We start from the raw sequence: 13,720 nt of genomic DNA, 5'->3' as shown, positions 1-13,720 counted from the left end.
TGTCCCCAGGCCCGGAGGCTGCTGCGGTGTGTATAAATTTAGAAAGAAAAAGTAAAATAACATGGAAAAGTCCACTTTAACAAAATGAGTTGTTTCCCTGTTTCCTTCCTTCCTTCCTTCCTTCCTTCCTCATTCTCTCTCTCTCTCTTCCTTCCTTCCTTCTCCACTAAAGAAAGAATAAGCCGATCGTGGCACTCATTCAGTCCTTGCCCAGGTGGAATCTGAACTTCTGGGCTATTGCTCAGTAACACATGACCGCAGCCCGAGGTTAACTAGCTTCTTCTGAAAACTGTGTTAACAGTCAAGCTTCCATTCTCAATGTTCTCCAGAAGCTGAAGGAACAAAATGACAGGACCTTGCACAAGATCTGTAATCAACTCGGGTCTCTTCTGAACAAGCAAAAGTCTTTAAATGAAAACTGTGTTTCTTGACACGAGAGACGACACCCACTCACTTGACAATCACGTGCCTAATAGGGCCATTTCACCTAGAGTTACACATCCATGTTTTAAACAGAGTAAAACCGGCTTTCTAAGGAAATTAGGATCACAGATGGGAGATTTGGGGTGATGGTAGAAATTACCCTGCAAGAGAAGCCGCTTGAAAAACGCTTGCCTTCCCTCACACACAAACTCAGTGGGTTTGGGGGCCACTGCTAGGAAGTCGCCACCAGTGAATTCCATGATCCAATCATTTAACCCAATTCCCATTTCACAGAGTTAAGAGCCGGGCCAAGGTCACATGGCTGCCAGGGACAGAGGGGTCAGGACCTGGTCTCACAGCTCTTCTCAGTGTTGCTTTGGCTAGCAACCCCCCCCCCCCAACTGGGAAGTACCAGACTCAAGGGCTCTACCTCCGACAGCATCTCATACTGGCCTCTTCTTCCAAGGGCAATGGTCAGTAGGTCATAGACCACCGAGGCACTCTGCAAGCTGATGAGACGGTCACTCTTGTGCTCGGGTGTTCTGCTCAGCACAGCGTCCCGGTTGGCCTGAAAACAACACAGAAGACGAGAGGAGCAGCTGGTGAGTCAGTCCATGCACACAGCTATCATGCATAGAGAAGCCATCTAGGCCCTCCTGCCCCTCTTGGCTTGCCAAGGGCCTGGAGACAAGGGCAGGAGCAAGTAAGGGGCTTGTCACCTTGGCTTGTTTACTCAGAATGCCCAGAGCCCCACAGCACGCAGTACGAGGTATTAGCCAAACACAAAGGCCTGGAGGTGTGGAGCCGGAGGACCCTCGGGACCTGTCAGCTGGCGGTTGCAGGGGGCTTTAGGAGCTGATGCAAGCACGGTGATGGCTCCTAGGCTCGGGCCCACCAGCCAGCTCTGCTGCAGACACCGCCAGTGCTCTGGGGTGGCAGACTCACACACCGGGGCAGGGGAGCTGTCGTGTCTTGCCTGTCGGTGCAGCTCCTGCTCTGCGTTACACAGCGGAGGGAACATCCCTAGCCCCATACTCCCACCATCAAACGGTGCCATTAAGTTCCCTCAGTCCTGCAGGGACGTGTTGTACTTTTTCTCTGTCATGAAAGCAACATTCAGATCCCTCTATGGCACCTTCATTGGAACAGACTACAAAGACTAATGCAATCCTGTTTAGGGAAGCACAGAACAGCTGTAGAAGAGAAAGCAAGAAGCAGACTGAGTTTTGTTTTAAAAGATATTACCAGAGGACTCAGGAGAACACCTTGCCTCTTGCATATCTCCACAGCTTGCTGCAGAAATACAGCAGGCACATTCGAGCTTATTAATCTCATCTATCTAGAAATCAAATGCTCTTTACAACAACGTGCTTTCATTGCTTTTTGAAATTTAATTTCTCTAGGGAGTCTCCAGACATATCACATGTATTAGGGCCACTAAACAACTCTAACCATTTTCCATCCTTCCCTGCTAGGGAGTTCAGAATCAATTAAGTTAGAGTTTGCCTGTCTTTCCTCCCCCTGCTCACTACCAGAAGCTTCCAGAATCATCCATTCCTAGGAGGAGAGAAAGGGCCCCTCAGTTTTTCCTGTGCAAGTGGTGAGGCACCAGGGTCCCTGGTCCAGGCAGGGTGATGGCTGACATGCCTACACACCTTCTCCCTCACTAATGAGACGAAATGCCTTCTCTGTGTGTGTGAGTCCAAGCCACTCACTTTTAGCCATCTATCCGTACTTACTCACTTTAAAACTCCTTGCTCTAAAATGTCAAAGACAAATAAGAATATATGACAGGCCACTTCCTACCAAGTGAGTCATCTCTTACAGATACAAGCCTGCTTTTGAAGATTTCATTCTAAGGCTTTCTTGTGAGGAGCGACTTTGAGCCAACAAAGGAAGCTCTAAGGGAAACAGGGGCTGCTGTAAGGAGCCTCATTTTATTTACTTGCTATAAATGTTCCGTATTAGGACCAAGGCCTGGAAGAGAACAAAACAAAACAAAATACTACTTAAGAGAGATTTCTGAGTTACGCCAAGTACATTTTTAAAAAATTGGTGTCTTTTGATTCGAACCTCAAACAGATCCACAAATAAGAAATATCTCAGAACACTGTCTCAGAGGTAGTTGTGCAAATGTAGTTCTGATAAGCCCTTTCTCCTGGGGAAAATGCATTTGATTTGAGGTGAGAAAGCAGTACAATGCCAAACCATATCTTACAGGTGGAGAGATTATGGACAGACAGATGTTTCTAAGTTAAAGTCAGAACCAACGAAGAAAACAATTTTCTCAGACAACAAAAAAACACAGTAATTCTCATTTGGTTCTGAAATTGAGCACATCCATTTTCTGTCTAAAAACTGAAAAATCAACAAGTCAAGAAACATAAAAGAGGCTTCCAAAAGGAACTTAGTTTAGACTTCTACCTACATAATTATGGAACAATTTACAGGGAGAACATAATCATTTTGGTTGGAAACCCAGACCTTCATATTTACTGATGATGTCATTGGGTTTCACCATCCTCTGAAGAGAGTTTCCAGAAATTAAATACCACAGAGCTACATCTGATGGTCTCAAAGGGATCTCAATTTTGAGTATTATTAGTTTCTATCATTTCAATTAAGGAGCAGGAAAGGTGGAGACATTCCCAAGACATCTACACTTGGAGCAAGCATTTTAGAGATGTGGCTCTGTTTTCCAAATTCTAAATGGAAACACGTGATCTGACAACGGAACACAATATTTTCGATTAGAATTGTCCAAGAAATAAAAAATGTGTGGTCGCTACTCCTTCCTAACTTTCCCAACATAACCAACCAGGTGTGCCCGAAGGAAACTCACTGCCAAGCTGTGAGGAGTCCCCCTCAGAATGAGGGAACATGAGCTAGGGGGCCAACATGAGGGGGTCGCCCCCACCGAAGAACTGATGGCAAAGCATGGTGAGACCGGCTCATTCAAAAAACAGTTACCAAATGCCACCAGGTGCCAGCCTGTTCACATATATGCCTTCCCCGGCCGTGCCAAGGCAAAGTAGAGAATGCAAATGACACCGTTCTGAGTTACCAGCTGACAGTCAAGGAAAGATGAATCAAGGGGGGCAACCTGTTTCCTTCAGAGGAAGTAAGGCCAATGACGTCAAAGAGGTTCCAAATAAAAAAGCAGTGGTAACTCAAGCAGTCTTGCTCTTGTAAACATCTCTGGGCCATTTTGCAGAACAAGAAAACGCAAGGCTTGAAATTAAGGCAAGAATGCAAGCCTCCCTGACTAATCCCAGCCTCTCCAGATCCCTCCTTCACTCAGCCCATCGGCATTCTTCTTGGGCTCCATTTCTAAATCCACTTCAGCTGGGTGTGTTTCATGCCTCCACTGAAACCACCTGCTTGGGGAAGAAGGCAAATACCTCCTCTTGCTTTGGTCACGATTCCTGTTCCTCCTCCTTCTCCTCCTGCCTGCCTGGTGAGGTGGGAGACATGGGAGGAGGCAGTGTGATCTAGAAAGAGCAACAGACCACTGCAGGATGCATCCGTTTTGCCTGCTCTGGTCCTCAGGTTCCCTACTCATTGTATGAGGGAATGGGTATGAGGACATCTAGGTCCTTCCCAGTTCCAGGAGCCTCGCCGTCCTGTCCAGGTGCTCAGCAAACACCACTTACATGCCAAGGGACTGACTACTGTGACACAGATTGCCTCCCACAGCTTCAAGCCTGGGCAGTCATGCCTAGCACGACGCAGAGCAGAAACCCAATAAATGGTGAGGAATGAAATTCTAGACGTAAACTTTGATAGCCTGGCCAGACATTAACAAAACATTTCAAGGGAATCCGATGGCCTTGCAAAGACTCCCTCAAGACAGCAGAGCCAGGGAACAGGAGCTCCCTCTCACAGTGGGGTATTCCGGACTGCCTGGGGGCAAGCGGGAGGCCTACCCAGGAGGTTGAAGCTGCTTCTCAGGCTCCTGCTACCAAAACCAGAGGTTTACAGCCACCACCCACTGATTTATCCCTAAACTCTCCCTCCCCCCACCCCAGGCAAGTTGAGGTGGCTTGGAAAGGTTACCCTGGGGGGACTTCCTTCCCTTCTCAGGATTCCTCTGGTCTTCCTTTCAGCTATAGTTTACCTATCCGCAATCGTGTTTGTGTCCTATCAGTAATCAGTGGGCAAATGAATGAACTCAGATGCCTATAACGGCTTGCCGAAGAGAAGCTCCATGCTCCAGGCTGAGATTAACCTACAAGGGACACCTCTAACTAGCCCAAGAATTAAGAAACATCTCTCTTCTTTGGGGCGCCTGGGTGGCTCAGTGGGTTAAAGCCTCTGCCTTTGGCTCAGGTCATGATCCCAGGGTCCTGGGATTGAGCCCCACCTTGGGCTCAGAGCCTGCTTCCTCCTCTCTCTCTCTCTGCCTGCCTCTCTGCCTATTTGTGACCTCTGTCAAACAAATAAATAAAAATCTTAAAAAAAAAAAAAAAAAGAAACATCCCTCTTCTTAAATCCCTGTTGTTCCTTCCCTCCCCCAACCCAGGTATCCCTTCTAGAAAGTATTCTTTTCAAATAGCCACTGTACTGATGGAGTGACCATATCAAAAACAGGACTGTAGGGTGCCTGGGTGGCTCAGTGGGTTAAGCCGCTGCCTTCGGCTCAGGTCATGATCTCAGGGTCCTGGGATCAAGTCCCACATCGGGCTCTCTGCTCAGCAGGGCTCTCTGCTCTGCTCTGCTACCCTCTCTCTCTCTCTGCCTGCCTCTCTGTCTACTTGTGATCTCGCTCTGTCAAATAAATAAATAAATAAAATCTTTAAAAAAAAAACCCACAGGACTGTAGGAAAAGGGGGTGGAGAAGAATTTGAAAGCACATTCTACTTACCATCGATTCACTAATCAGCAGTAACAACAGGGCTTCTTCAGTATTTTCTTGAGGACAAAAAATGCTGTGTAAAGAAAATTGAATTTTATATATGGCAATTTCAAGATCATATGAAATACACGACGATGAATAGCACTGAATATTAAAAGCTAGATTTTTATGTAGAACCACAAAATATACTGTATCATCTGACACTTGAATTAATTTGCTTATTTCTATGGTAATCTATGGAATTTATACATTTTAACTATGCATTTTAAGAGCAGGCAGCAGAGTGAAGTCAAGCTATAAAAACCACAGTAAAAGCCCAAAGAACATATATGCCTGTTATAGAGCAGAAATTGAGATTGCTACAAACTGACATAATCTCAGTGATAAAACTTTCTCCTAAACCCATTTTGGGGGTATAGACTGTAGACACCTCACTAAGCAGTCCGCTTCTTACCTCTCACTTGCTAACTGCCGTATCTTATACTGTCCTTCAGATGAAATAAGAGATTGGAAGCAATTTTAGACTTTGAATCATTTCTAGAATACTGTAAGAACTTGGGCAAGTCACCTTAATTAAACACACACGGTCTATTATGGGGTGTCATGCAAGTGCTAGTTGTCTTATTAATCTATTTTATGGACGTTGGCCGAGCTCTGACATCTGGGATTAAAAGAAAAAGCTTTTTAAACTCAATATTGCTCAAGATTAGAGAACAACAATAACAACAAAGAGCCCCAAGCCTGACCCCAACCTCCATCCTTTAGAGCCTACTTTTTTGGTGCTTTGAGGATTTTTAGAGACTTGCAGCATTTTTTCCCTCTGTTCTAAAAGCTCTAGAATCCTTTGAGTAGAATTGAGAGTGTTATCACCAATTGAGCCAAACTCGATTCTTTTTCACGGAATGAAAGAAGAGAGCAATAAAAATGAACTTGGTTTAAAAAAAATTCCTGGATGTTTTAGAGATGATCAAATAAAGACTAAATTTACATCTTCCCAGTGCTAACATCACAGTTATTTAATTTAAGAGATGGGATGATCCTCCCCACCCCTCAAAATGGCCAAAAAAAAAAAAAAAAAAAGTCTTCCATATCATCATTATAAATACTTGTTCTCTTTGAAGTGCTGGCAACTTTTGTATGGCATCAAAGGACCAGGAAGAGCAAGACAGAAAAAGCACAGGGCCTGGTTCTCTTTCTGTACCTCTGACGTCCATAGGGGTAAGGAGACCACCTGTGGAGTGGTTCCCATTGCCCTCGCAGGGCTAAAATTTGGTGAAAAGTCTGGCCTGTAAGTGGAGAGCAGGATTCTGGGATTTGCAGAGAACTTCTTTAAACAGGTAGCTTGAGGGGAGCTGGGGTTTTCGATGACAGAACTCTTCTTTCCCCTTCAATTCAGAAATAGAGCCTACAGGCTTTGAATGAAGAGTGCTCGTGTGTGTGTGTGTGTGTGTGTGTGTGTGTCCACCCAGCAATCGTTTCCTGCCATCCTGGCTGTGCTTCCATACCATTGGGACCTTACCAATCGAGCAGTAACATTAACCATTTTTTCCACGGCAGCTAGCCAGTTCTACATGGTCTAGACTAATTGAAAAGAAGAGAGCCCATGCTAATTGTGACTTAACACCAGCCAATTCAGTCCATGGATAATCCCCAAATTCCATCTGAGCCATCCAGCCTGCTTAAATGCTAAGTTGTGTTATTTTTACCAGAGCTGCTAACAAGTAGCACATTAACTGATTCTAATTCCACTTCCTCTACCCTTCCTTTTGAGGCAGGCGAGATGGGACTCAGGAGTGCGGCAAACTCTCAGAGCTGGCAGGAAGAAATGGGCAGTGAGAGGAGGAGGAACGGCAGTTTTAAGAGACATGCTGAAAAACTATACACCAGAACGCCCCTTCCACTACGTGTGGATTCTCTGGACCCCCTCTCTGGCCATTCCTCCCCTGTTCTCTGTTGAAGGAGATATAGAGCTCACGGTAGATGGTTGAAAACACTGGGCTCTTTTGTGACAATCTCCTCTGTGGGCCCAAGAACATCAGGGGAGAGCCCTGGGTGCCCAGGCCTCAGCCTTGTGGAGTGGAAAAACTGGGGGCCTAGACCAACAGGACATTGACGGAAGGGCAGGGTGCAGGATAAGAAGGGACAGGGAGCACACAGGGCTCACAGACAGTGAGGACAAGCTGCTGGTGGGAGCACAGTGCTGCTGACAAAGCTCAGAACTGATGGTGATAACTGGCCCAGGCCCAGCCACCTTACTAACTCCTGGGCTGACCTTCAGGCAAGTTGCTCATTTTCTTATTTGGATGAATTTATCTACTCATTGTCTGACTCTACACAAAAGGAACAACGGCAAGAAGCTTCACTTATGGATAGTGATCATGACCTTGCCAAGGCTGCCAGATCACAGCCCTTTCTAAAAATTTCCCCAGATGGGTGAAAAATGTCACTGTATGTGGTAGAAACCATCCTACAAAAGAAATTAATCCAATTTTATCCAAATGCAGTTCATCTTTCTGTCATCTTTAGCTATTACACAACCAATGACGAGCTGGATGTCTGAAAGTCAATGGCACCACCGAGGTGTCAATGCAGACTCCAAGTACGTGCAAGGAGGGCTCTGACTGTTCTCCAAGGAGAACACCTCCAACTCACAAGGAAGTTATGTGTAAATGACAACATTAACTCCAAGGCCCAGCAATAGTGTCTTTCTAGTTTTTTTTTAAAGATTTATTTACTTATTTTTAGAGAGAGAGAATGAGCGGGGGGAGGGGCAGAGGGAAAGGTGGGAGAGAATCTAAAGCAGACTTCCCACCAAGCAGGGAATCCAACTCTGGGCTCAAGCCCATGATCATGAGATCATGACCTGAGCTGAAATCAAGAGTTGGATGCTCCATTCATTGGACCACCCAGGCGCCCCTGCCTTTCTAGTTTTAATATGTCTGGCCCAGTTGTGAAACCCCTAGAGAATTCCCAGAGAAATACAGCCTCTGAACCACAGCCAGTGGATAAGAGCTAAAAAGAGTCAAAGCCCACAGTGGCTGCAGCTCTGCTTCGTCCCTGAATTACACCGTTAAACGTGCTGAGGCAGAAAGTACCTCAGTCTCAGGTCTGTGTGGAAGGACAAAAGTTCCAAGAAAGGAAAAGGACTTAAATTAGTCATTGAGAGTACCTGTTGGTTATGAGGGATCAGCTAGTCCGACCTGAGGATCACCCTGGCACACAATTTCAGACAGGCCAACACCCCATTGTGACAATAAAGAAGGGTCCTCCGTTCGGATCAAGTCCACTCAGCCATGCTCTGGAGTGGACTGGGTGAATCCCACAAAGCCTACGGGGAGGCCACTGGTGCTTTTCCTGACCCTTCAGTGCCCTCATCTTCACACTTTCAACAGTGTCGTCATCCTTCCCCAAACGCTGTGCCCTGGCTCAGGGAGGTTCAGACCTGTATTTAGAGTCCACAATAGTAACCCTCTCCTGCGGGGCCTACAGAGGAGCTGAGCACCACATCTGGCTCCCAGCTTTCGGTAAATGTTTTCATCACCCACTTTCTGGCACAAGAGTAGTTTTTAATCCCCTTTCTTACTTTGTGCTAATCATGAAGTCTAACATGCATTTAATGATCTAAGCCATCTCAAGTGTTTTTTACAAGGAGGAACACAACAGCAGGAAGACATCCCTGATGTATGTGCACTAAGGAACATGTGTGAAAATGTTCACTGCAGCACATTCTAGAAGAAGGATAAACCCAAAAAATCTGTATTTTAGATGCTATGATGAAAAATAAATGAGCTCATGTGATAGGAAATGCTCGGAAAGAAGGACAATTAGATAAGGTGACTGGGGAATACCTTTCTGAGAAGGTAACGGTCAAGCTATTTGGGCCTGGGCCTGAATGAGATGGAAGCAGCTCCATATGCGAAACGACTCTAGCAACCATCACGAGTAGAATGTATCAATATATTGGAGTATACACGGAAAACTTCATAATAACTGAAACAAACTCCGGCTGCATGCAGAAACACGGATGAGTCTCTCAAACATAGTATCAGACAGAATTTTTAAATTTTTAAACTTTAAATTTTTAAACAGACGAGTTTTTAATATATTATTCCATTCATATAAATTTCAAAAATGGCCTATACTAATGATTGGGCTAGGACTCAGGATGGTTACCCTTGGGTAGGGGCAGTAATCAGGGAAGGGTACAAAGAGGGCCTCAAGGGTTCTGGCAATGTCTGTTTCTTGATCAGGTGCTAATTACATGGATGTGTTCATTTGGTAAAAATTTATCAAGTTTTACACTTTTGGTTCGTGTATTTCTTCCAGTATGTGTTATGTGTCAATAAAAAGCTTACTTAAAAAATAAATAAGCGGGGTGCCCGCACGGCACAGTCAGTTAAGCGTCCGACTCTTGGTTTCCACTCAAGTCATGATCTCAGGGCCTGGGATTGAACCCTGCGTTGGGCTCTGTGCTTGGCAAGGAGTCTCTCTCCCTCTCTTTCTGTTCCCCCCAAAATAAATAAATAAATCTTTAATAAATAAATGAGCAAAGGTCAAAAAAATTCCTCACAGAAAGACCTAGAAGGAAGAAAGTAAAGAGGTCCATGGCATGTGATCCCTTTCCTATCTAGGATTGTCAAGAGAATGAGCACCCTGTTTCCACTCCAGGTCCAGGCCACAGTGACAAGGAGTGGAGTTTTCTGACAGCGCTCACTTTTCTGCTGTATTCCATTATGACCAGCTATTCTGAATGGTCCTTGTGATCTGCTGGATCTGGAAGGCTGTGTGCTCATATTTCTCATAAGGGACTAAGGAGGGGAAGCGTTTGAGACTACTGACCAAGATGGGGTTTAATCATTATCTGTGGATTCCTTTTTTTACCTGTCAAGCAGCATAACTGAATTGGTTTTAATATCCTTTTTGCCTAATTAGAGAGTCCTGGTGATCAGGGAGCCCCAAGACAAATATAATCCCAACAGGCTTTCTTTCTCTCTTACCTAATAAACCAGAATTATCATTGTGAACAAACAAAACTAGAAAGCTCAGAACTGATGGTGATAACTGAAAGAAAAAGGATCAGTGTGGAACTTAATAAAATTTTAGTGAATAGAGACACAATAGAAAAAAATGAACAAATGAACAAAAAATGAACAAAACCAAAGTTGGTTCTTGAAAAAGATCAATGAAATTTGTCAAAGATTGGCTTAGCATCTGAAAATCTATTAATGTAATACATTACATCAACAGAATAACAAACGTACATGATTTTCTCAATAGATGCAAAAAAAGCACTTGACAAAATTAAATACCCTTTCAAGATAAAGAGTACTCCACAAACTAGTAATAGAAAGAACTTTTTCATCCTGATGAAAGGTATTTATGAAAACCCACAACTGGGGCACCTGGGTGGCTCAGTGGGTTAAGCCTCTGCCTTCAGCTCAGGTCATGATCTCAGGGTCCTGGGATCGAGTCCCACATCGGGCTCTCTGCTCTGCAGGGAGTCTGCTTCCTTCTCTCTCTCTCTCTGCTTGCCTCTCTGCCCACTTGTGATCTCTCTCTGTCAAATAAATAAAATCTTAAAAAAAAAAAAAAGAAAAAAGAAAACCCACAACTAATTTCATACTTAATGGTGGAACACTGGATGCTTTTTCCCTCCTAACATCAGGTATAAGACAAGGATGTCCACCAGTCCTTGCCATTTCTATTTAACATTGTACTGGAGGTTCTGGCCAAAGCAATTACAGAAGAAAATAAAATAAAAGCCATCTAAGTTAGAAAGGAAGAAATAAGACTACCTCTATTTGCAGATGACATATTCTGGTATGTGGAAAATCCTAAGGAATCTAAAACACTATTTGAACAAATAAACAAGTTCAGCAAGATTGCAGTATATAACATCAATACAGAAAATCAACTGTATTTCTCTATACCTGAAATGAACAAACCAAAAATGAAATTAAGAAAACAATTCCACTTATGACAGTATCCAAAAGAATAGCATGCACACACACAGTAAGTTTCAAGAAATAAGTAAAAAACGTATACTCTGAAAACAACAAATCACTGTTGAAAGAAATTTAAAAAGACCTAAATAAATGAAAGACATCCCATATTCATGGATCAGAAGACTCAGTATTGTTAAGATGGCGATACTCCTCCAAATTGATCTATGGATTCAGTGCAATTCCCATCAAAATCCTAGCTGCTTTTTCTTTTTTCTTTTCTTTTGTTTTCTTTTCTTTCTTTCTTCTTTTTTTTTTCAGAAATGGACAAACTGATACTAAAATTCATATGAAAATCCAAGGGATTGGGGATGATGGGGTGACAGCTTAGAGGCACTAGGTTTATTTTCAGGGTAATAAAAATGTTTCAAAGTTGATTATGGTGACAGAAGCACAATTATGTGACTATATTAAAAGCCACTGAACTGTATTTTTTTTAAGGTTTTTTTATTTATTTAAGCGATCTCTACATCTCATGTGGGGCTTGAACTCATGTCCCCAAGATCAAGAGGCACATGCTCTTCTGACTAAGTTAGTCAGGTGCCCCCTGAACTGTATACTTTAAATGAGTGAACTGTATAGTATGTGAATCATATCTCAATAAAATGGTAAAAACAAAACAAAACAAACAAACAAACAAAAATGAAACAAAACTAAACAAAACAAAACAAAAACAAAAACAAAACCTGACTGTATCTGTGTGGAATGAAACTGTGACTCAGCAACCAGTCCTGGTATGGGAATCTCCCTTTAATAGTCATTGCATTTTCTAGATCTTCATGTTGCCTCCATAATTCTCCTTGGACAGGTGGGGATGTTGACATCAGGAGGGTAACAAAGTATGAGTGGTTCACAAAATAAAGGAGAAATGGCCAGCATCCTGAGCTTTTCTGCCTTCAAGGGATGAGGCCACATTGGAATAACACCCAAAGAAACACAGAGCTCTACCCATGTTTCCAGCTTGATCAGGGGAAGGAGCAGGAGCTGAGTTTCTCAATATACCTGGCACCTTATATATCCATCTACTAAGCAGCATAGAAAGCAGAAAACAAACAAACAAATTTTTTTAGGATATAAATTTCACTTTCAAGATGAGCCCCAAAACTGCTTCTAAATACTTCATACTGAGGGTTCAGCATTTTTAAAGTGAGAGTTTGGGAATTGCTAGAACAGATGTTCCGTGAATTCAGATAAGGACTAAGGAGTAACACAGACTATGAATTGAGCAAACTCATGGTTCAACAAGGCCACAAAAAGGGGGGTTAAATTAAAAGAGGGATTAAACGCAAACTAAAATAAACCTAGGGAAAAAGTTAAGAATATGCTCGCTTGGGGCGCCTGGGTGGCTCAGTGGGTTAAGCCTCTGCCTTCGGCTCAGGTCATGATCCCAGGATCCTGGGATTGAGCCCCACCTCGGGCTCAGAGCCTGCTTCCTCCTCTCTCTCTCTCTGCCTGCCTCTCTGCCTGCTTGTGATCTCTGTCTGTCAAATAAATAAATAAAATCTTAAAAAAAAAAAAAAAAGAATATGCTTGCTTCTCTGAATCCATGTAAGAAATGCAGTCTGAACAAGAGGAGGATGAGGGAGAGAAATGCCAGGGTCAACGTAAGGGGATTAAGAGGAGGCTGCCTGCCAGAGAAGCGTTGTCCCTTTTGAAAATGCGACAATCATTTCCGGAAGTCGCACATGCAGTAAGCATCTAGTCAACCCCCCCCCCCCCCCCGCCCCAGCTCTAGAGCCTCAGAAGCAGCCGCCTGCAGTCTCTCTGCCATTTCTCCAATTTGATAACCATTGTGGAAGGTTTCCATACTTATTCATACACGCCCCCTTCCCCTCACGGAGAGATTCTGAAGAGCCATCATGCCTCCTCCTTGCAGGAACCAGCAAAGATGGAAGGGTGAGACTCTAAGGGGAGGAATCAAGAGTGAGTCAACGATCTCCTGTCTCCTGGCCCCTCTCATGGTCAATGCCTGCCACCTCCCGCTTCCCAACCTGGGGAATGCCGCATGGAGGCTGCAGAGGTTCCCTAATCCACCTTCCTCCAAGGTGGCCAAGTCCCAGATTTATTTTTTTTTTTTAAAGATTTTATGTATTTATTTGACAGACAGAGATCACAAGTAGGCAGAGAAGAAGGCAGAGAGAGTGGGGGGGGGGGGTAGCAGGCTCCCCGCTGAGCAGGGAGCCCGATGCGGGGCTTGATCCCAGGACCCTGGGATCATGACCTGAGCCGAAGGCAGAGGCTTAACCCACTGAGCCACCCAGGCGCCCCATCCCAGATTTAAAATTTTAAAAAATTAAAAAGTTCAAAAGAGACGTCGCCTTCCAGTCACTTACAAATTGTTTAGTTCTCTTTCTTCTTATAGCTAATTTGGTTTAAAACAAATTTATAAACAAAAGGATCAAGGAATTGCTGAAGAAAACAAAAAAGGCTAACTCTGGCT

At 43.9% G+C, this 13,720-nt stretch overlaps 1 protein-coding gene across 8 annotated transcripts in view; it reads right to left on the bottom strand.

Moving 5' to 3' along the window:
- TTC7B (tetratricopeptide repeat domain 7B) overlaps nucleotides 1–13,720 on the bottom strand; it is a 247,823-nt gene that overhangs the window by 119,812 nt on the left and 114,291 nt on the right. For all 8 annotated transcript variants that reach the window (XM_047739337.1, XM_047739338.1, XM_047739339.1 and 5 more), the window contains 2 exons: nucleotides 5,288–5,351; nucleotides 854–991 (listed from right to left, as the gene is read on the bottom strand). In XM_047739337.1, coding sequence (XP_047595293.1) covers nucleotides 854–991; nucleotides 5,288–5,351 — 202 coding nt within the window. The remainder of the gene's footprint in view (nucleotides 1–853; nucleotides 992–5,287; nucleotides 5,352–13,720) is intronic.

This window comes from Lutra lutra, chromosome 7 (assembly GCF_902655055.1).
Source record: "Lutra lutra chromosome 7, mLutLut1.2, whole genome shotgun sequence".
In the NCBI taxonomy this organism is placed as follows: domain Eukaryota; kingdom Metazoa; phylum Chordata; class Mammalia; order Carnivora; family Mustelidae; genus Lutra; species Lutra lutra.
Note: the sequence above shows the minus strand (reverse complement) of the source record. Positions and strands in the feature narration are given on the sequence as shown.